The sequence below is a fragment of the Anguilla rostrata genome, chromosome 12, assembly GCF_018555375.3.
Source record: "Anguilla rostrata isolate EN2019 chromosome 12, ASM1855537v3, whole genome shotgun sequence".
Classification (NCBI taxonomy): Eukaryota; Metazoa; Chordata; class Actinopteri; order Anguilliformes; family Anguillidae; genus Anguilla; species Anguilla rostrata.
Window position 1 is genome coordinate 20,438,304 of NC_057944.1, and position 21,144 is coordinate 20,459,447.

Consider the following 21,144-nt stretch of genomic DNA (forward strand, 5'->3'; position numbering starts at 1 on the left):
CACATGCACACACACGCACAGGAACACGCACACACACACACACACACACATAGGGGGCGACATAGCTCAGGAGGTAAGAGCGGTTGTCTGGCAGTCGGAGGGTTGCTGGTTCAATCCCCCGCCCTGGGCATGTCGAAGTGTCCCTGAGCAAGACACCTAACCCCTAATTGCTCCCAACGGGCTGATTGGTACCTTACAGGGCAGCCTTTCACCGTTGGTGTACGAGTGTGTGTGTGAATGGGTGAATGGTGAATCAATTGTAAAGCGCTTTGGATGAAAGCGCTGTATAAATGCAGTCCATTTACCATTTACACAGGCCAAAAATAACTGCTTACTCAAGTAATGCTGTCTTTGATATTTGGGTGGAATCTGTAAAAGCACTGCAGCCAGGGCATGCCAGGTGTGCTGATCCATGGCTGCAGGTCAGGTGTGGAGTGTGCGGTGGGCGTGAGGGGAGGGCGGAGGCTTGGGCGGCTCATGGCATGAGGGTGTGAGCTGTTTGTGGGACCCCCTGCATAGAGAGCAAGAGAGACACTCAGCTGGTTTTGGCACAGCGCCCCCTGGTGCTGGGCCAGATGTAACCATGGCTCATGCAATGCGTTCTGATGCTGAGATTCCTTATGCAGCCCCTGCATCACTCAGAGGGACAGTGCAGGCCTGTGTGGTGCAGATACCTTTCCTTTTGAGTCCATTAGCGCAAAGCCCTGTGGTGCAGACACCTCTCCATTTAGTCTCTTATGCAGATACTCCACCATCCTTTAGTGGAGGGCCCTGTGGTGCAGATACCTCTCCATGTAGTCTCTTAGTAGGGCGTCCGTGGTGCAGATACCTCTCCCTTTGAGGCCCTTAGTGGAGGGCCCTGTGGTGCAGATACCTCTTCTTTCAGTTCCTTAGTGGAGGGCCGCACCTCTGTTTCGGAACCTCCTGCTTTGTGGGAGGCAAGGCTGCGGGATAGTGAGACTGCATCCCACCCCCCCCACCCCCCACCACACTCCCACACACAACTTTCCCAGCTGTTAAGCTATGTTCTCACACACAGACCCGCCTAGTCTCTCACTGGCAGGAAGCGAGCAGCTTTCACAGGAGCGTGACTGAACTGCTACAGACGTCACTGTTGTGCAGGGAGGGACAAATGTAGTCGTCTACTGTGTCCCAGCCCAGTTACTCCCTTCATGTAAAGGCCAAATGCACAAGTAGGCCAGTGAGAAAATGGATGCACACTAGTAACTTTTAACCTTTAAACTACATCATTAACCTTTGCCAGCTAATGGGTTAACCATTACTCACCACAGAACAGGTGTGACCTGAGCTGAACTAATCAGTTCTTTTGCTAATCCTACCCAGTGATTGGTTGTCTGTTACTTACTGTCTGCTGAGGAAGCTGATCCCACGATTGGTTGGCTGTTTCTACAGCAGTAGTAGTTGACTCATGACTGAATATCAGCTACCCTTTTCATAGCAGAAGCTGACCTATGAAGCTTCTTCATTTTAGCAGAAGAAACTTGGTTGGTTGCTTGCAAGTTCCTTCAGCAGACGAAAAGCTGACTTGATTGGGACTGCTTGACCGTGTGATTGATTATCTACCCTCCCTTTTGTAGAGCTGAAATCTGATCCTTGTTTTGCCACCTGTCCATTTAGTAGGGGAACCTTATTGGTTGGCTGTTTGAAGCAGTGGAAGCCGACCTTGTGATTGGCTGACTCTCGCTTGTCTTTGCAGGAGTAGAAGCTGCCGTAGCTGAAGATGTCTGATAATGGGGAAGTCGAGGACAAGCCGCCAGCACCGCCCATGAGGAACACCAGCACCATGATCGGGGCCAGCAGCAAGGACACGGGGCCCCTCAACCACGGCTCCAAGCCACTGCCCCCCAATCCTGAAGACAAGAAGAAGAAGGATCGCTCCATCCGCTCCATACTCACTGGGGGAGGGGACAAGAGTGAGTATGGGGAGGGGCAGTGGGCAGATGGGCGGGGTGCTGTGATCTACAACTCTAGAGTTTGGCTCGTGTCAGGATATGACAGTCTGTAATATTACCCTGCAATCACAGTGTCTGTCTGTCTCCTCCGTTTCCTCCTGTAATTGACATATGACCTTGCTCTCATTTCGGTTTCCAGATCACCTCCAGGTTTTGATTTACAGGGAAACGGGAGGGAGATACTGAAATTAACCAAAGAAGTTTATTGTTTGACCTGGCTTTGTAGTGAATGAGAACTGGTTATTTTAACAGAACAGCTCTTAACAACTCTGCCTAATATTTAGACAGTGGAATGTCCTGTCAGGTTTTCCCCTTATACCCAACTGAGCCGTCATCGCTATGAGCAGAGGACAGTGGTCAGCAGCCTGTGGCCTGCACCAGGAGAAGGGACTGTGAATCAGAGCTGGGGGAAGGGAGCTATGCTGTCCTTGTGTAACCATGTCTGACATGGAAGAGCATATGTTAGGAGCAGTGTTAGGCTGGAGAAGATGGCAGTGATTTCGCTCTGTGGAGCCCCGCTGGTCACTGACTCCACTGTAACCAGCCTGCCCAACAGAAGGGAGTCCTCCAGCCAGGGGGCTCTGTTACTGTCTGTGATGTCACACACAATGACCACCATGAATAACAACATGCTCTCTTTCTCTCTCTCTCTTTCTGTCTCTCTCTCCCTCCATCTGGAGTTCTTATGCTGGGAACTGCCAGACAGCAACAATACAAAGCTTGCCCTCTATACAAATATTTTCAAAGAAGGGATAAGGGAGACAGAGTGTGGCAATGGCCTCTGTGGGAAAAGAATCGTCTTTTTTTCTTGCCGAATTTCATTCTTCACAATCAGTTGGAGGGCACACACACACACACACTCTCTCTCTCTCTCTCTCTCTCTCTCTCTCTCTCTCTATCTCTCTCTCTGTCTCTCCCTCTCTCTCTCTTTCTCTCGTGATTAATGTGGGAAGTCTTTGTGAGGGAGCAGTAAACCCATCGGCCCAAGCTGCATTGGTACTTGGCATCATTAATCCTTGGTTCCCATGTCTCCTCTGCTGGATACTCCAGCCGGGCTCCTGCAGTCTCGCAAGGTGTCGGTCATGTGACCTCTGGACTGGCGTTCATAGTGCTAATGCCTCATTTACACTTCACTTCACTCGAGGAGATACTGTAGGCCTCTGAAAGAATTTATTTCAGCTGTATGGAGAGTTTCTATCCTCACTGAGGAAATGGGCTCGGCGACCAGTATGAGACTCTTGTGCTTGTATTTTTGTCTTATCTTTGAGAACACTAGGCCTCATTGGCATTTTGTTCACTATTTCTGCTTGTAAATAATGCAGCATAACATCATAAAAATATGATGAAACTCATTATTACAGTAGGATATTGCTTAACATTAGCTATAAAATCGATCATCATCATTGTTTAAAATGAAGCCGAAGTGGTATGTTGATTGTTAATATCGTGTGGAACATTAGCTTTAAATATTAAAACGAACAAATTCCTATAATCCCATTTTCTCATCAGGCAATATGTCTGCTCCCTGTACTGTCTACCACATGTAACATTCTCTCAAATCTGTTTCTCTCTCCCTCTCTCATCATAATTTCTCATTTCATTTCTGTCTCTCCCTTCTCCCTTCACTTGTAGCTAACAAGAAGAAGGAGCGGCCCGAGATCTCGTTGCCGTCTGACTTTGAGCACACCATCCACGTGGGCTTCGATGCCGTCACCGGGGAGTTCACTGTGAGTGGGCGGAGCTTAGCTGACTCGTGGCCCCTGTGCAGTCCAGAGAGTAGAACAGTCCGGTCCAGTCAGTCAGTCTGTCCAATATACGCTCAGAGAATCACTGTTTAGAGGTCGGTGTTATATTGCGCAGCATTTTGAAAGCTAACTTGCAGTTTTTCCTCATAATGAGCTATAATTGGTGCCTGGAGCCAGTCGATTAAGTAAGTAATCTAAATAATTTAAGTGAATTGGTCCCCAAAGTGGACCAGTCTCAGTGTTCTCTTCTGTTCTGGCCATGTTCTCAGTCCCATACTCAGGTGATCCGCATATCCGAGTCACAATAACAGAATGCAGTGCCCAGAATAATACTGTAACTACCCTAGTTCTACCACAGTTACCCGACCACTGACCATGTCTTGGGCCTGTAGATGTGTGTCTGCATTTGTGTGCACACTGATTGTAGCAGTGCATTGTACAGTTAAACCAATCTTATAAATGGCCCAGGGTAATGACTCAAGACTGAACTTTTATTGGCTTTGGCTGGGGGCACTGCATGCAGGTAATGATGTCAGTGAAGGTCAATGTGTGTGTGTCTGTGTGTCCGTTTCTGTCTCTGTGTGCGTCTGTGTCTGTCTGTGTCTGTGTGAAAAAGTATGTGTCTGAGAGAGAGTAAGGGTGGAGACAGAAGAATGGATGGAATGAGAGAGAGACGTTAGGGGAGAGATCTGTGCTGATGAAGGAGAAATGACATAATAATAATAGCACAGTAAGAGGCTGAGAAGATAGACGGAGATCTGTGACCCATTTCTCTGACTACTGCAGCAGAGCAGCCTGACATCAGTGGACAGTCTCCTCCCCGCCCTCCTCTTCATCCTGGTCTGAGCATGCTCTGTGTGTTTGCGGATGTAGGGCATGCCGGAGCAGTGGGCGCGGCTCCTCCAGACCTCCAACATCACCAAGCTGGAACAGAAGAAGAACCCGCAGGCTGTGCTGGACGTCCTGAAGTTCTACGACTCCAAAGAGACCTCCAACAGCCAGAAGTACATGAGCTTCACAGGTGAGTCCCGCGGTTAGAAGCCCACCAGAATTAAAGACGGTCAGGGTAGCACTCAGGCAAGTGTGTAGACCGCTGCACCAGAGGGCTGTGGGATTTAATCTCATTCTTTGAGCTGATATTGTGTCCTTAATCAAGGCTTATTACATCATATGTTTCAGGTGAGACTCAGCTGTGTTGAATGTGTAATATGTAAGCCACATAAGGTGGCTAGGAGAGGCTTCAGATGTCAGAACTGCAGTTGCTTCAAAGGCAGGACTAATTATAAGCTTCACTCTTTTGTTTCTGAACTTCTGAAGGTGTGCCTGTGTTGAGACAGGTTTGGTAAAAATGGTTTGCATTCTTTTTTTTCTGGTGTAATTATAACGGGGTGATTTATTTTATCCACAGATAAAACCTCAGACAGCTACAGCTCTTCAAATACTTCAGTAAGTGCTAAACTATAATTCACCTCATGCTTAATCTGTCTGCCCTCTGTGAGAGAAATGGTGGGGCTGTTAGGTGGCTCATCCTGTGAAGACGAGGCTCCAGTTTGATCCAAATGCGCCGCATGGTCTGGTATCTAAACCCAGACTCCCAGCAATGACTGTGATTGACATCACCATAGAGAGGTGCATAATTAGCTGCAGTGTCACACAGGAGAAGATGTGTATGTACTGCCCCTATGCAGTAGGGGTTTTTGGAGACGTACAGGCTGTTGCAGTAGGTGTGTTGGACAGTTATTTTCTGTTGGCTGTGCTAGGGTAGCCTCTTCCTGAAGCCTTTGGCCCTGGGCTGAGTGGATGAGTCTGTTCTGGTGAGAGTGCTAAGTGGCTCTCATTCCAGGTCCTAGGAAAAGGAGGAAATAGGAGAGAAGGTGAAGAGCAGAGAGGAGAACAGAGGAGAGGAGGACAAAGAAGAGAGGAGGACAGAGGAGGGAAAAGGAGGGAGAAGTGAGGAGTCGAGAGTCGGACAGAGGGGAGAAGTAGGGGGAAAGAAAGGAGGAGAGAGTAGGACAGAGGAGGGAGAAGTGAGGAGTAAGTAGAGAGTAAGACAGAGGAGAGGAGGAGAGGCAGTGTGTTGTTAAAATTGGGCACGGTGGTGTATTGATGCCAGGGTGAGGCTGCCAGCCGGTTTGCATCACTCGCTGCCAGTCCTTGAGCTGTACCCTTCCTCCCTCTCCGCACTGTGAATCAGCATCTTTCTGCAGCCTCTTATGCTCTGGTGTGTGAGCGAGGGGATGGCTGAGGCGCAGCCGGCTCTGTGTGGTCTCAGAGCCACCTTGCCCGCCCCTCTACCCGCCGCTCCGTCCGCCGCTCTACCCGCCGCTCTGTTCGCCGCTCTGTCGGATGTTCTCTGCTACAGGATGTGGAAATGATTGGCATAGGTTTGGTTTGGATCCACGTGATGACAGCGGGGCGCGCTAACCCCGCTTCCTCTTCCCGCGCTGCGCAGAACTCGAAGGCCGTGTCCGAGACCCCCGCCGTGGCAACCGTGTCCGAGGACGACGACGAGGACGAGGCCACCCCGCCACCTGTGATTGCCCCCAGACCCGAGCACACCAAGTCGGTGAGTGTCCCGGCAACCGTGCTCCGTCACATAGCGCCTGTGTCTGACTCTCTCTCTGTCCCTCTCCCCCCACCATTTCCCTCTGTCTCCCATTCTGTCTCTAACTATTTCTCTCTCTACCTCCTCTCCCCCTCTTTCATTCTCTCTGTTTCCCTCACTCTTTCTCTGTCTCTCTCTCTATCATCACAATCAGGATATCTCTCACATCCTGTTCACTGTCTCCCTCTGTCTCTTACTTACATTATTTTTGTCTCCTTCATTCTCATTCTTTTTATTCTGTCTATTGAAGTCTGTTTTTCACTCATCTGTGTTGCTGTCTCTTTTTCTTTACTCATTCTCTACTTGTTTATTTCTTTTCTCTTGAACTACTTTTCTCCTGCCCTTCTCATCTTGTCATGTTTATGTTATTCTACCTTATGCTCTGTTTCCGCTCATGGCTGTCATCCCTTCCTTCCTCCTTTTCCCTCCTTCTATCTCTCTCTCCCTCTCTCTCTCCCTTTGGTCTTCAGTCCCAGCCCCGTATCTCCGCTCGGATTTGCGCTCGCTTTGACTCGCTGAGCGCCGTGGCGCTTAATAACCGGTCCTCCCTCTCTGGGGCGCAGTTGCTAATGCGCTCCAGTAGCATTGCGCACTGAAGCGATGGAGAGGAGTGAACGGAGGGTATTCAAAGTGCAGCGATGCTGGGTGACATCGCCGTGACTCATTATGCACCTCCTGCGCCCCCTTTGTCGGCAGCTGCGCGTAGTCTACCCGTAGGCCTTGAAGTGATGAGGGAGCGCTCGTACCTGATTAAAGCACTCCTCGCCGCGTCGCCGTGGCGTACCGCCTGACAGGGGCGGGAGGTTTCCCTGAGATCTGAGAGCTTTTTGGGGGTGCTGGGGATTGGAGTGGCAGTAGACGGCAGATTGGGGGGGAGGTGGGTTAGGTTCTCGTTAGAGGGGTCCGCAGAGGATCTCTCTGGTGAGCGCAAAGCCTGAGTGGGGAGGCTGATTATGGGCTCAAACGCTCCTCCGCCCTCCTGACGGGGCTGCGATGTGCTCCTGTCTGTGCTCTCAGCCCGTACCTCTGGGCCTGTTTAGCACACGTTTTAGCGCATTGTGTTTATTTATTTATGTCTTTAATTACTTTTTTGTATTCTCCCCCCCACTCCCCTTTGTTACTTTGTTAGGTTTTGTGAGCCAATAGCCATGGACTTGCCCTAAAATGTTGTGCAATATAGGCTTCTGGCATGGAGACATTGGATAATCATAGCTACCAACAATTTATTCATGCTTTTGAACTTGCTACTGGAGTCCTGTGAAGAATGACAGGCTGAGGATATGTGCGTGCGTGCGTGCGTGTGTGCGTGCGTGCGTGGGGTGTGTGTATGCATGTGTGCGTGCATGAGTGAGTGTGTGCGTGTGTGTCAGTGCGCGCGTGCGTGCGTGCGTGTGTGTATGCGTGTGTGCGTGCATGAGTGTGTGTGTACAAGTGTGTCTGAGTGCGTGCATGTGTGTGTGCAGGCGTGTGTGTTCTGTGGGCGCGTGTGTACATGTATTTGATACATCTTCTCATCTCTAGCTAAAAATTGCTGGAGCTGGTTTCTGAATTCTTTATTGTGACTTTCACATCTCTTTCCCCTGCTGCCATAAAGGCTGCTCGTAAAATGTCACATTGGAGGCTTGATTTGGATCAGCTTGGCTATTCTCAAATTATAAAATGAAATTACACTGTTACAGGCCAGCCCGGGAAGACCAGGGGTTTTTATGTGTTTTCATGAGAAAACAACATCCCTGGGGCTGTACTGCAGACCAGCAGCGTTTCTCCCCTCGCATTTCAAAACCGAATGAGCTCGACATTCTCTCCGTTATGTCACATGAATAGAAAAAGTATCTGTTTCACACCTCTCCTTCTGTTGCTAAAAACCGTTTGAAGTGCTGTGGTCTTAATTTAGACGCCGCGCACGAATCTCGCCTTTAAGTATCAGCTGGTCTGTGATTAATGGCGAACGCATCCTACCCAAGCGCATCAAAGCTGCATGTGGATCAGCTGCTCCCGAACCCCCACACGACCGCACCTTGTTCCAAAGCGGCGGTTCCGGGGGCCGGGCGCGTCCGGCGCCTTCTGTGAGTGGGCCCGCCTGCGGATCGATCCTCGCGCCAGGCGGCACTCTCTGATTTTACGGCGAGTTCCTCAGTCCGGTCTCTTGAGCCAGCTCTCATCTTCTCTGAAGAGGCCTCTCTCATCCCGGCATGCCTGCCAGTGTAATTAAACAAGTGGGCAAGCCGGCCTGAGCCCTGCCAGAAACTGCAACGGTACAAAGCAAAAACATGCTGGAGCGAGCCGGCGGCACGAGCGTCCACAGGAGGGGAGCTGGATTGAGCATTTCCCAACATGCATTGGGCCTCTGTTCATCCACTGAGCTCATTCCGCCGCTATTCGTTTTTGAAAACTGTGATTGCCGTGACAACTTCAAGTAAACCATACCTGACCTCAAACTGTGTTTTGCCCCCAATCCTAACAGATATACACTCGCTCAGTGATCGAGCCCCTCCCGGCACCTCCCCCCACCAAAGATGCTGCCACGTCGCCCATCTCGCCCCCAGCAGAGGGCAGCAGCCCCACCCCCTCTGCGACCCTACCGCGCGCCGCGGACAAGACCAGGAAGAAGACCAAGATGTCTGACGAGGAGATCCTGGAGAAGCTACGTGAGTGCTTCCATCTCTCTGCTGGTGACAGAAGGTTATGTGCTCAAGTCCCAATGAAGACAGGGTCTGTGTTAACATCTGTTGGTGGCATGTGTTTTACTGTCTTTCCCAGGTTTTAATCAAAGGGCTGCATAAGAAGCTGTAATAGGTTGTATCTCATTGTGTACCTGATGTATTGAGTTCATTTAAGTTATTTTGCTACATTTACTTCAGTCTAGATAGGGGATTAACATGTTAATATATTTGGAGGCAAGCACAACACCATTTTGTTGTTTGCAACGTACAAATATACTGTAGAAATATTAATATTTCATTTTATTAAGGAAGTCCACATGCAGTACTTTAAATCTGTATTTTGTCAAACGCTCTATGCTACAGATGTGCTAAGGTCGCCCTCTACTGGTAAGAAAGCGATACTGTCTGAATGACACAATTGTCCAGCCTTCCTCCTGTGATTTTACCTCTCGTCTCTGTCACTCATGACCTGATCTCTGACACTCAGGTCCGTGCTCTATAAAGTTTCATGAAGTTTCCACAGTTACATCTTGGAACAGAGGAGGGGATTTACAGAAACTTTATTCATGTTCTGTCTAGTGTGTGTGTGTGTGTGTGTCTATCTTTCCCTTGACCATGAGAGTTTAACATTCTGCTCTTGACCAGCATGTACCTTACGTGACCGTGACCTGACCATGGTCCTCTGGAGTGTTTTCCTCACAACCAAGATGCCTGCCCATCTCTCTGCTCCATCTCTACACCTTCTGTTCCCTCTGGTACTCACTAAAGCAGGGACAATACTGTCTATCAGCATCACGGCCATATGTTCCCTTGGAGTTTATTAATTTACAGCAGGTATCACTGCTTTCAAACACCACAGTTTAAATCTACTGTAGGCTTTGATGATATTATTTATTTGAACATGACGCATCGCTGTCAGGTTACTGATTAAAATCCTTTCTGCCTAAAACCAATTTCGCTGGGATTATTAATTTAAAAATGTTCTCGTTATTGCTCCCCTGAACTACAGCCAACTTGATGGAGTGTGCGGTATTGGCAGGCCTTGGCTGCTGCTTATTCAGATCTCCCTTCGTCTCTCTCTCTCTCTCATTCCCGTCACTCACTGGAGGGTAGAGAGGAAAAGTGCCCGCCCCCTCCTCTGAGCCCGTGTGCCCAGTGTGTGTCCCCCTCTCTCATCTCCGGTGTGTCTGAACCCTTGAGCTCCACCCTCTCCTTCTGCTAAGCTCCGCCTCTCGCTCTCTCTTACAGGGAGCATCGTCAGCGTGGGCGACCCCAAGAAGAAGTACACGCGGTTCGAGAAGATCGGCCAGGGGTATGGCTCACCCCGTCCTGTTGCACAGTTTAAAAGAAAAGGTTCCATCATTTCAGGAGACTGTATTTTAATCAAGCCAAAAATGAACTACAGCCTTATCTGGAGCTGAGATTCAGATCTGTTATCAATGCTGTTATCATTGCATCGCTTCTAAATTTCAGTTAATAAAATTAACTCAAGTGGACCACATGGCAACAATAAATCCAATATTTTCTGCTGTTACTAAAGAAATAGATTACTGGATATCACTTTATTGATGCCGCAGCACAAATTAAATTGTAAGTTGCTATAAGGTACTGTTTGTATTCATGGAACATCATACAGTGTTTGACTGATCTCTCTCTCTCTCTCTCTCTGTGGCCCTGCCCCTCTCTCTCATCAGGGCATCTGGAACGGTGTACACGGCCATAGACATCGCTACTGGGCAGGAGGTAAAACAGTTGCACTATAGCCAACTGAAATGTTTTTAAGACTTCTTAGCCACAACAGTGCCCCACTGCTTGTCACCATTGAATGCACAGTATAAAAACGCTGGAACGCGGGATCCTCTGCTGTCTCATGTAAAGGCCACGGCTGCCTTTGCCTTATTTATGCTTCTGTCTCCACAGTGAGGCATGGAGAAACAGAATTAATGGGCTGTGTGCAGTGTCTGCTTCATGCCTCTGTCTCTGGGGCCTTGTTTGGAGAGTGTGGTCAGACCCTGTGACAGTGCTCAGCTCTTCTCCCCTCTTAAGCACATGCTGTTACTGAACCACGCAGGAAGGGTTTAAATGGGCACCGATGCTGAACCTTATGCTGGTTTATACTGCGGTAGTTTCTCGTCCATGCTGTATTGATTTATTTAACCCTTTAAAGAGTAGGGTTTTTTTGGAATATTTTTTCCAGTGTTCTCAAATTGTTACATCAGCATTACAAAAGCTCTGTGAAGGGTTTCTGAGCTGACATTAAAAGCTGGTTTTTGTTGGGATCAAGATGGCCTTTGCCTGCAGCCTAAGACAGCCTAAGGTTTTCCTGGCAGAACTATTAAAAATAGGCTGCATTTGTGGCCTGCTCTTCTTCCTCCTCCTTCCTTTATCTCTTCATGGCCTCTGACAGCTCCCATAAATAGACCGGCAGCAGTAGTGCTAATGCAAAGATAATAGAATGCTAAATGCTTCAAATGTAATGTAAACACCCCCAGGAACCTCCACAGGGCACGAGTGTGTTGATGTGCCTGGTTAGACCGCACAGTTAGGAAGGGATTCGTATGGCATTCACATGCTTTTCACATCAGCTTGTGTACAAAAGAGAAATAAATAAACCATACATTCCAGTGTATTCTACACCAGCCGTACTGTCACCACACAATGGAATTTTACCCCACCAGGGGAAGAATCCATCAGGATCCTTGTGGGCCACAGTATACTGCAGTACAAACACGATGTGACCATAACGACAGGTGAACCCTGCGTAGACCCTCTGAGACCCTGTCTCCTTTCAGGGAGCTTCCAGCTTCCTGTATCTCCCTGTTTATTATCGTGTCATGTTAAAGCCCCGTCTGCTCTAGTCCGTCACACTGCAGCGGTGCTGTGTGCGCTCGCTGTACAGGCCAGCCAATTACAGCCTGCATAAGCATTACATTAGAAACCAGGCGGAAGAATATTGATGAGCGGCGCTCGTTTGGTTGGGTCTGCTCCATGTTGCGGCAGCACGCAGTATTGATGACTGTGCTGTAGGCAAGCAGATCAGAGCACCGATTCAATGCGGGCATCGCACCCGGGCCGCCACCGCCCTGCACCAGTGCAGGCCTGTGTGCACGCCCTGCGGGAGAGGGAGTATTCTCTGAAATTGTCTGCGGATGGTAACGCCTGCTCGCTGTCCATGCCTTTGGCAGGTCGCCATCAAACAGATGAACCTTCAGCAGCAGCCCAAGAAGGAGCTGATCATCAACGAGATCCTGGTGATGAGGGAAAACAAGAACCCCAACATTGTCAATTATTTAGACAGGTGAGTGAGGGGAGAGAAGACCGCCAGAGCCTGCACACACAATCTCAACCACTGGGTGTTCTCTTAGAGTGGTTGCCCCCATGAACCACGAACAGAAAAAAATGATTGCACTAAGTCAGTGCAGTACACAGTTATGGAATGAAGTGTACTATACGCACATGAATGAATTGGGGGCCTTTTTCTCAGGTACTGTTTGGTCATCGTTAGAATTTGTGTCTCTTGCTCCTTTGCTTGGGCAGAGAGTGTTGATCTTATTAATTAATTGGCAATATGAGCCCTGGGGAATTTCAGTCCTCTTGTGTGTAAGATGGTAGTAATATCAATAGTACTTATTTTCCTGTGCTCGGTAGTTTTTCCTCAGTTGTTTGAAGCCTTTTTTGAAGCTGTGTAATTTGTCGATTCTTTTTGTTGTTTCCTGTTGACTCAAGAAGGAAAAACTCAGACCTTATTTTTCAGAATAACCAATACATATAACACAAATATCTTTGATCACTGTCACAAAATTAATTGAGTTGTTCTCTTGAAATATTGTGTCAAATTAAAAACACGGGTTTGGGGGCTGCTGGATGGCTTATCCTCTTGAAGGAGGGCCTGTCCACCCACAGTTCTAGTTCATGGATAGACGTCACAGTCTGGTATCAAATCCAGAAAATGCCGGTCTGGCTGTAGCTGGCAGCCTCACAGGGCTATGGTCAATTGGCACTTGCTGGTATCCCCCTGGAAAGGTAGTTTCAGGTCAGGCTGGATGCCAGCATCTAATCACAGACTAGCGACCCCTGCTGGTCAATCAAGCACATGCAGTCCCACCTGTGTAGCTGCAGGAGTCCTATGACTCATGTCTGTGTGAGCCCCACTTGATGAGCAGCAGCAGCTGACATCACTTACTGCAGAGGAGAGCACATGATTTCCTGAAGCACGAGCAGGGAACGCTGAGGAATACAAATTGCCGTTCCTAATTGAGAGAAAAAGGAGATGGACAGGGAAAACCTGACAAAATCATGCATTTGCATGAGTCTTTTAATCATGGCTACAAGGCTACAAAGTTTTTAACGAAAGCTAACAGAAGGTCTATCGATGAATGTCTCTTCAGTTATTTATGTCTGGCTATAAATCTTTGTCCATATCATAAAAAAATATTCTGTGACCAGACAGCATGGCCAATAATGTCTTGTTTTGGGTCTATACCTGGCAGTCCTCAGCACTGATAGCATAAGAAACCACTTCCATGGCCTGTGTAATTGATGAGTAGCCTGCGCAGAGTAGGCACAGTATTCTTTAGTAGTATTCAGGAAAGGTGAATATAGTTGACCCTCAGTAATGTGCATGACTTTGCCTAAAACGGTGGACTGTAATGGAATAAAAATAGGTGCAATCTAACGGAAGCTCACATTGTCAAACAGGATGACAGTTACTCTGAATTTGCCGCTCTAACATAGCTCCTGTCAGTTGCTCTTTCTGAGTATATTGAGGCAGTACAGTTGACTGTCTTCATTGTAAGGGTCTGTGACTGCATGGTGTTGTATAACTCAGTTTTTGCCTTTTGGCTACACATACTGATGTAACCCCAATGCTGCCCTGGGACTTCAGCTGTCTATTGATGGTGTTTGACATGATCCACAATAATAATCCTCTGATGATTCTCATTCGATACGTTGTTTGCTTTTGGAATCCTTTGATACCTTTTCCCACTCTTCCCTTTTGGCACTGTTATATCAAGCAAATGCTGTAACTATGGCAATGTGCTTCAATTTACATGTCATGATGATGTTTGCCACCATATATTTCATGTGAAAATGCTATATAATGCTAAATAATTGTATAGTGTGTCGTGTCAGTAATGCTTTCTGTGAGAGAAATTTGCTGTCAAATCTGTAGGTACCAGATGTTAACAGAAAATGATTAAAGTGAATGTGGCAGAGTTTAAGAGGCTGTCTTGTTTCCATAGTTACCTGGTTGGGGATGAGCTGTGGGTGGTGATGGAGTACCTGGCTGGTGGCTCTTTGACAGATGTGGTGACAGAGACCTGCATGGATGAAGCACAGATTGCTGCCGTGTGCCGTGAAGTGAGTCCTCTTCTTAATTAGACAGCAGTTAGTCCCATGGTGCAACTGCACACTAGGGCACAAAGGAAAACATTCTAACAAGACACATGGTAGGACTCCATACCAGGGCTTGCTGTTGTGCACCGTTTCTTTGTCCATGGTCAGTGAAGCTCCACATGAGGCCCAGTGAGGGCCCACAGCAGAGCCCCACCTGAGGGCCCACAACAGACCTGCACATGAGGTCCCACAGCAGAGCCCCACCTGAGGGCCCACAGCAGAGCCCCACCTGAGGGCCCACAGCAGACCTGCACATGAGGTCCCACAGCAGAGCCCCACCTGAGGGCCCACAGCAGACCTGCACATGAGGTCCCACAGCAGAGCCCCACCTGAGGGCCCACAACAGACCTGCACATGAGGTCCCACAGCAGAGCTCCACCTGAGGGCCAACAGTGGTAGAACCCCTTATGAGAGCCCACAATGGTGCTCTGTATCTTGAGTTCTAGTTGGAGTTCCATTTTAAAATAATAATAAAATCAGCAAGGTAACTTTAGGCAAACACCCTTTGTGATTGTGGGTTTTTGGTGTGAGTGAAAGACAATGTGTAGTATATTATCTTTTGTAATGTGTACAGATTTAAAAGTTTATATTCCCTCCCTCCATCTCAGTGTCTACAAGCACTGGAGTTCCTGCATTCAAACCAAGTGATACATCGAGACATTAAGAGTGACAATATCCTTTTGGGCATGGATGGTTCCGTCAAGCTCAGTGAGTACACTTCCTCCTTTCCTGCTCAGAGGTCAGAGGGGGGCCTTAATTCACATACCTAAGAACTAAGATTTGTGATATGCTTTAATTTCAATGTCTGACTACCACAACGAGAATCATGATCAGAAAAAGTTAATAATTTTGTTTTTATATTTATTCTAACATTGGTAGTCTTATGTGTTTGTCATCCTGAACCATTTTTATGTGTAATCATTAAAGCATATGTATTCGGGGATATTTGTCTTGTATTTAATAAAACAAATCGATTAATCAATCTAGACATTACTTATTTTATTATGTTATCCATATGTTGTCTGTTGACCTTTCAGTGGAACATTTTTCTTAGTTCATCTCCAGGCATTTTCCCAGTTAAGAGCACATCCTCTTGCACAAAATTTTCTTTGGAATTTTTTCACAAGGATAATTTAAAATACTCTACCAGTGGGTCAACAGAAAATGAACAAAACTGATATTTTGTGTTTAGTGATGCAGTCTTGCATTGTAAACAGCAGGGGGCAGCATTGAAACATGCTGTGTACATCACTTCTTCATGCTTAACGTTTCTCCCCCTGCTCTGTTTGTTCCCCTTTCTTTGAAAAATAACACATTTTCCTCAGAATGCTGGAAGCAGGCATTCTAATTACTTATTATTTTGAATTACTCTACATCATTCTGTATAAGTACTTCTGCCAAGTGTTTGTAGTGTAATGCAATGAATTATTGATCCCCCAGCTAGAGCAGCTAACTCAGGTCCTAATGCCCCTCTCACGTTCCTCTCGTCTCTTGCAGCTGATTTCGGGTTCTGCGCCCAGATAACCCCCGAACAGAGCAAACGCAGCACCATGGTCGGGACGCCTTACTGGATGGCCCCAGAGGTCGTGACACGTAAAGCCTATGGCCCCAAAGTAGACATCTGGTCCCTGGGCATCATGGCCATCGAGATGATCGAAGGGGAGCCACCCTACCTCAACGAGAACCCGCTGAGGGTGAGGGCATATTCCCAAAAGCCTAACCTAACCCTAACCCTAACCCCAACGGCTTTCTCACTGCTTTCACTCTTTATTTATGCTGACATACTGGAATCATTGCAGTAGGCTTTCTGTGCTGTGATCCCATCCTGTCCAACATTGTAATATGGCATTAGGATCCAGAGAAATTACACTAGTCAGCAAGAAATGCTCAGCAACAAACTGGTGTAAAATTGGGCATAAAAGCACTTAATATGTCTGCCAAACACAGAAACAGTGACAGTCCTAGCTAGCCAGCAGTTTCTTGACATCATTTTCTACCTTTTTTGTAATTGGTCTGATCGTTCTCTTGTAGGCACTGTACCTCATAGCAACCAACGGAACTCCGGAACTCCAGAACCCAGAGAAGCTGTCTACAATATTCCGAGACTTCCTGAACCGCTGTCTGGAGATGGACGTGGAGAAGAGGGGCTCAGCCAAGGAGCTGCTGCAGGTGAGCATTTCTGTGTCTCTGTTCCCCCTGCCCCTGTGGGCCCCCTGCTGGTGTCCACCGGTATCGACATGGAACTTTTCTCATTCTTTTAGCCAAATAATTAACTAGCAAATTCGTATAAAAACTCAAAAATAAAATAAAACAACTATTTAGCTTAAATTGAGGGAATTATGTGAGGAGAGAGCTTCTCAGTGCAAAAGAACAGATTTTTTTTTGTTTTGCTTATTGTTGACTTCTGGCATTATCAAAGTAGTAGAGTTTGCGATAGGCACACGTACATGTGGGTTAGAATGGGGCCTTATCCAGGCCTACCTTGCTAGCATATTCCTCAATAGTTTTGTCTATTCATCCTTGTTAAATGACCTGTTAAACTGAGCCCAGACATCAGTTTTTTTTTATGTTTGTGTGTGAAACACTCATTGTGATTACATTGCGGGCAGAAAGTTCGACCTTACTAGTGTCTCTGGCAGGATTTGAACCTGTCGCCCCTCCTGGCACAGGTTCCTGAGTCATAGGTCTTTCCAGGATTAAGTGTGGACTGGCTGGTCATGTAGAGAGGAGTAATGAAGCATTAAACCATAATGGAGAACCTGGGGAGCTGGATGTTCCACCTGAAACAGTCTGACTCTACAGGACAGCAGAAGAGGAGGAGGAGGTGTGAAATAACAGAGAGGAGTTATTAATCTTCTCAGGCACGCATTAAAGGGGTGAGCCGCCGCAGCGGGCAGAGAGAGCGGACAGCCTTTGTGAGAGGAGCGTTAGCGTTAGCATTAGCCCTGCATGGGAAGGCACCGTGCCCTCAGCTCTGCCCCGCCTCCCTTTTGTACTTTTTGAGAGAGGCTCGGTGGGGCGAGGGAGGCGAGCGAGGATGGAGCCGGACGGGCGCCATTCCCGCCAGCGCCCGTCTTCAGGAGCGGCGGGCTGCCTGTCCCCCACGCGTCTCGCTCGCCGTGAGCGATGTGATGCACCCTTCACGTGCAGCTGAACCGCTGACCTGTCGAGCACCCGCTTGACCAGCGCAGGTCACCGGTGCGTGATGACGTACTGTCGTCCTGGACGACTGAAACCCTCCAATCGCTGGGCGACGTGTGGGCCAGTTCTGTCGCCCCCTGCAGGGCTTCCAGCCTCTTGCGGCACTGGCGCTGTCCTGATTAGATTCCAGCCCACGTGGTCCAGCCACCCTCTAGAGTAGTGCCTGATCACAATGTGCCACCCAGCAGCCCCATGTTTACATGTTGTTTGTGCTTTTGCATTTCCTTCACATCGAGCTGAGAACTGTTGGTTTGAACTTGTCCAGACAGGACAGCTGAATTTTTTTTATATAACGAAAGCTCCTGTTATATGAGTCAGACCTGGACCAAGTTTAGGGGCTGCTTTTACTGTTTTGAGGCGATCTGTAACTGTCTGCTCCTGTTTCCTGGTAAAACCGTGACCCTAGCTACCATGTGGCATGCACACTCCAGTAAGTACGTACAGTCTTACGTTGACATGCTTTTACTGTCACAGGCCTCGTGGGATCTGTGGGACTTTATTTTGGGACAAAGCCTTTATCTATAGACCTGTGCTGTTCCAGCTTTCTGTCTGGATTTCTGAAATTACATTCAGTACTTGAGTACTAGTCAGAGAGACTTTGTAGTTTTGAGATCTATACCTATCTTAGCCATGCAAGGCTCGGACCTGCCATGCATGATACTGTTATCTGTTATATGTGAAAGGTCAGTGCTGTGGATGTAAACCTGAATGATGTCTGATGTTCGTCTTCTGCAGCACCAGTTCCTGAAAGTGGCCAAGCCCCTGTCGAGCCTCACCCCCCTCATCCTGGCAGCCAAAGAGGCAGCCAAGAACAACCGCTAGCCCCACCTCCCGTCCGTCTGCCCCCCCTCCCCTAAGGACCCACGGGGGTCTGTGTGCCTCCCCCCCCACTTCCCACTCTCTGGGTCTTTCATTCCTGTGGCAGGATTGGGGACGTCACTTCAGAGGTTTCAAACGTGGACAATGAAAAATGAACAAACTGCCGACTTCTCCACCTCCCCCTGAAGACCCGTCCAGTGAAGAGCTTCTGTACAATTCAAACACTGAAGGAGTTCTCCTCAGTTGTAATTTCGTTTGTTTGTCATTTTATTTTTTTCCTGTAGTAAAAGTGCGTTTTTGATGATCTTTTTAAGGTGTTTTTTTGTGTGGGGAGGGGGGTGGGTTTGAATGTAGCCTAGTTTATCTTAATAAATTAAGTCTGGTTCTGTTGAACTTCAGCCTGAGCTTTGAAGAAGACAAGTGATTTTTTTTCTTTCCAGTGATGTTGGGATTGTATGGGAAATGGTACGCATGTCAACGATTTAATTAAAAAAATATGTCTGTAATGATAATTAAAATGAAAACATAATAATAATACACATCAATGCTTGGACAAAGTGTGATGGAGTACAAATTTAGTCATGTGGTACAATGGTACAGTGTTATTACAATGGTACAATGTTAGTTTCAGGTGAAGAACCTTAACTGTTTCTCCTGTTTCTTGTGGAAAGAACTGCAGATGTGTAGGGAAAGTTGAATAATTCATGAGAGTGTCTATGGCAAGGTGTTTGTCATATCAAGTTTGAATTGAAAATGATAATTGTGAAAGCCTACAAGATGTGACCAACCTTGTAGAAGCAGATTTTTTTATGTAGCATAAATGTACCTCTTGGCCTTAAACCATCTCGCAGGTATTAGACTGTATCTGGAGGGCATGACGTCCTCATATTTGCCCCTGAGGATTCGCCCAGGCCTCTGGGCAATACTAACATGGCGGATGCAATTGTTATAAGAGCCTTTCATATTTGAGCCATAAATGAGAATAAAAGTAAATCTGAAATTCTTACTGAAATGGTACAATGATTAATCGCAGGAGAAACTTACCGGCTGGGGAAATCGATCAAATGCACTGTCCCTCACGTATTCTCTGAGGCGTGGCTTATCTTGTCAGAGCTCAACCCTTATTAGATCCAGAAAGAAGTATCACCCACATGCTAGCAGGCCATATTTATGGTGCACTGTAGGGAGAGAGCTGCACCTTACTGTAACAGTGGCTCATTTTCAATTGTGTGATGAATATTTTTGATCTTATTTTAATACAAGTTTTTGTATAGTTGTTTAAATATGAGTGTGTGTGTGTGCGTGTGTGTGTGTGTGTGCAGGAAAGAGATTGGGGACGTAGAGTGAGAATGTGGAAAAAGAGGAAGAGTACAATTTTATCCAAGCTTCTTGGCAGTTTCCAGTTGGACAGTATTGTCCATGTACTGTATCTGATTTTGTATCCATCATATAAAAGTGATGAAACTCCTATTCATAGTTAACTTAAAATGGAAGTTTGGATTTAGTGCAAAATCAGTCTCAGTTAAAATATTTTCTCTCTTTTTAATAATTTTCTAATGGGCTTAATATCACAGTGAAACTTTCCCGAAACTATCCAGTTCAGAAATATTCAGTTTGGGCAGCTGAAAAACATTTAATCCTCAATCAACTTCAAGCACTTTGTCACAGCAGTGTTACTGACACCCAAGAGAATCTCACAGGCCACAAGCTTAGTAAAAAGCTTTCCATTCCCAACTGCTGTAAAAGGCAAACAATTCCCCCTTCCACCCCCCCCCCCCCCCCTTGAGAAAACATTCAAAAAGTGCTTGATAGATTGACAAGCTGCAAGAAACAAAATCTTTTTTGTTGTCTGAAAGGTGTAAAGAAAGAGGCTTCCTGTTGTGTTCTTTCCCTTGTGACTTGATGTACAGACTCTAAACCTGGAGAATTACTGCTGAATGCTTGAAGGAAATAAACTCCTGTTCCAGCTGTAACACACCCACCTTGTGTCAGTTACTCATCCACCTGGTCCCATGTCTGTTACTTAATCAGCGTCTGGTTCAGGTGTAATTACACGCTCGTCACTCTTTTTTTGTTTTTGTGCCAGTGTTAAACTACAGCATTACTGAGTCTATCCTCTTCCATGCACACATGCAGTGATGGGATATCCTCTTCCATCACTGCATGTGTGCAGCCTACACAGCCTACCATTGTAGATCATGTGCACACAGTAATGGAACACACTTATGGTCATGTGTTTAGGTTGCTTTGCACCTCAGGCAACACTTCTGTTTCTACCATTCTCTCCACAGCCAGAAGTCTGCCACCAAAGTCTGCTGCAAGTCACGTAAGTAACTTCAAGGTTTTATTGTGATATTGTCTGAAATTAGTCCAGTATGCTTAATGCTGGCATGTGATTGGCTGAAATTAGGCAGATATGAGCTTTGTGTTTTTATGTGATATATTGAATTTAGCAGTTCCATTTTCCATATGCATTTCTCTGGAAAGCTTATGGTCTTCATCATGAACACATTTAACATGTGTCAGCCTATAATTTGATTCACAGAAGCCACCCAAAAATATTTTCTAGGATACAAGGCAGGAGAACAAGAAGTCTTTTAATTAAATCTGATGTTTTTCATCTGTATCATCTTGTTATGAAATGTGCTGACCTTCCCCCCACCTTTTCTTCTTTCTGTAAAATGATTTTTTCCTCTAATTAAACCAATTATTAACACATTCAAATCCTTAAGCTGCTCTTT

The 21,144-nt window shown here is 46.9% G+C and overlaps 1 protein-coding gene across 2 annotated transcripts in view; it reads left to right on the forward strand.

Annotated features, from left to right (window-relative positions):
* The window catches only part of pak1 (p21 protein (Cdc42/Rac)-activated kinase 1), a 44,344-nt gene extending 23,964 nt beyond the window's left edge, over positions 1-20,380 (forward strand). For both annotated transcript variants that reach the window (XM_064302120.1, XM_064302118.1), the window contains exons 2-15: positions 1,718-1,934; positions 3,606-3,700; positions 4,592-4,739; positions 5,127-5,164; positions 6,171-6,284; positions 8,788-8,971; positions 10,235-10,298; positions 10,681-10,729; positions 12,172-12,284; positions 14,230-14,347; positions 14,992-15,091; positions 15,881-16,077; positions 16,415-16,552; positions 18,320-20,380. In XM_064302120.1, coding sequence (XP_064158190.1) covers positions 1,742-1,934; positions 3,606-3,700; positions 4,592-4,739; positions 5,127-5,164; positions 6,171-6,284; positions 8,788-8,971; positions 10,235-10,298; positions 10,681-10,729; positions 12,172-12,284; positions 14,230-14,347; positions 14,992-15,091; positions 15,881-16,077; positions 16,415-16,552; positions 18,320-18,406 — 1,638 coding nt within the window. In that variant the 5' untranslated portion in view covers positions 1,718-1,741 and the 3' untranslated portion in view covers positions 18,407-20,380. The remainder of the gene's footprint in view (positions 1-1,717; positions 1,935-3,605; positions 3,701-4,591; positions 4,740-5,126; positions 5,165-6,170; positions 6,285-8,787; positions 8,972-10,234; positions 10,299-10,680; positions 10,730-12,171; positions 12,285-14,229; positions 14,348-14,991; positions 15,092-15,880; positions 16,078-16,414; positions 16,553-18,319) is intronic.
* Positions 20,381-21,144: the final 764 nt, after the last annotated feature.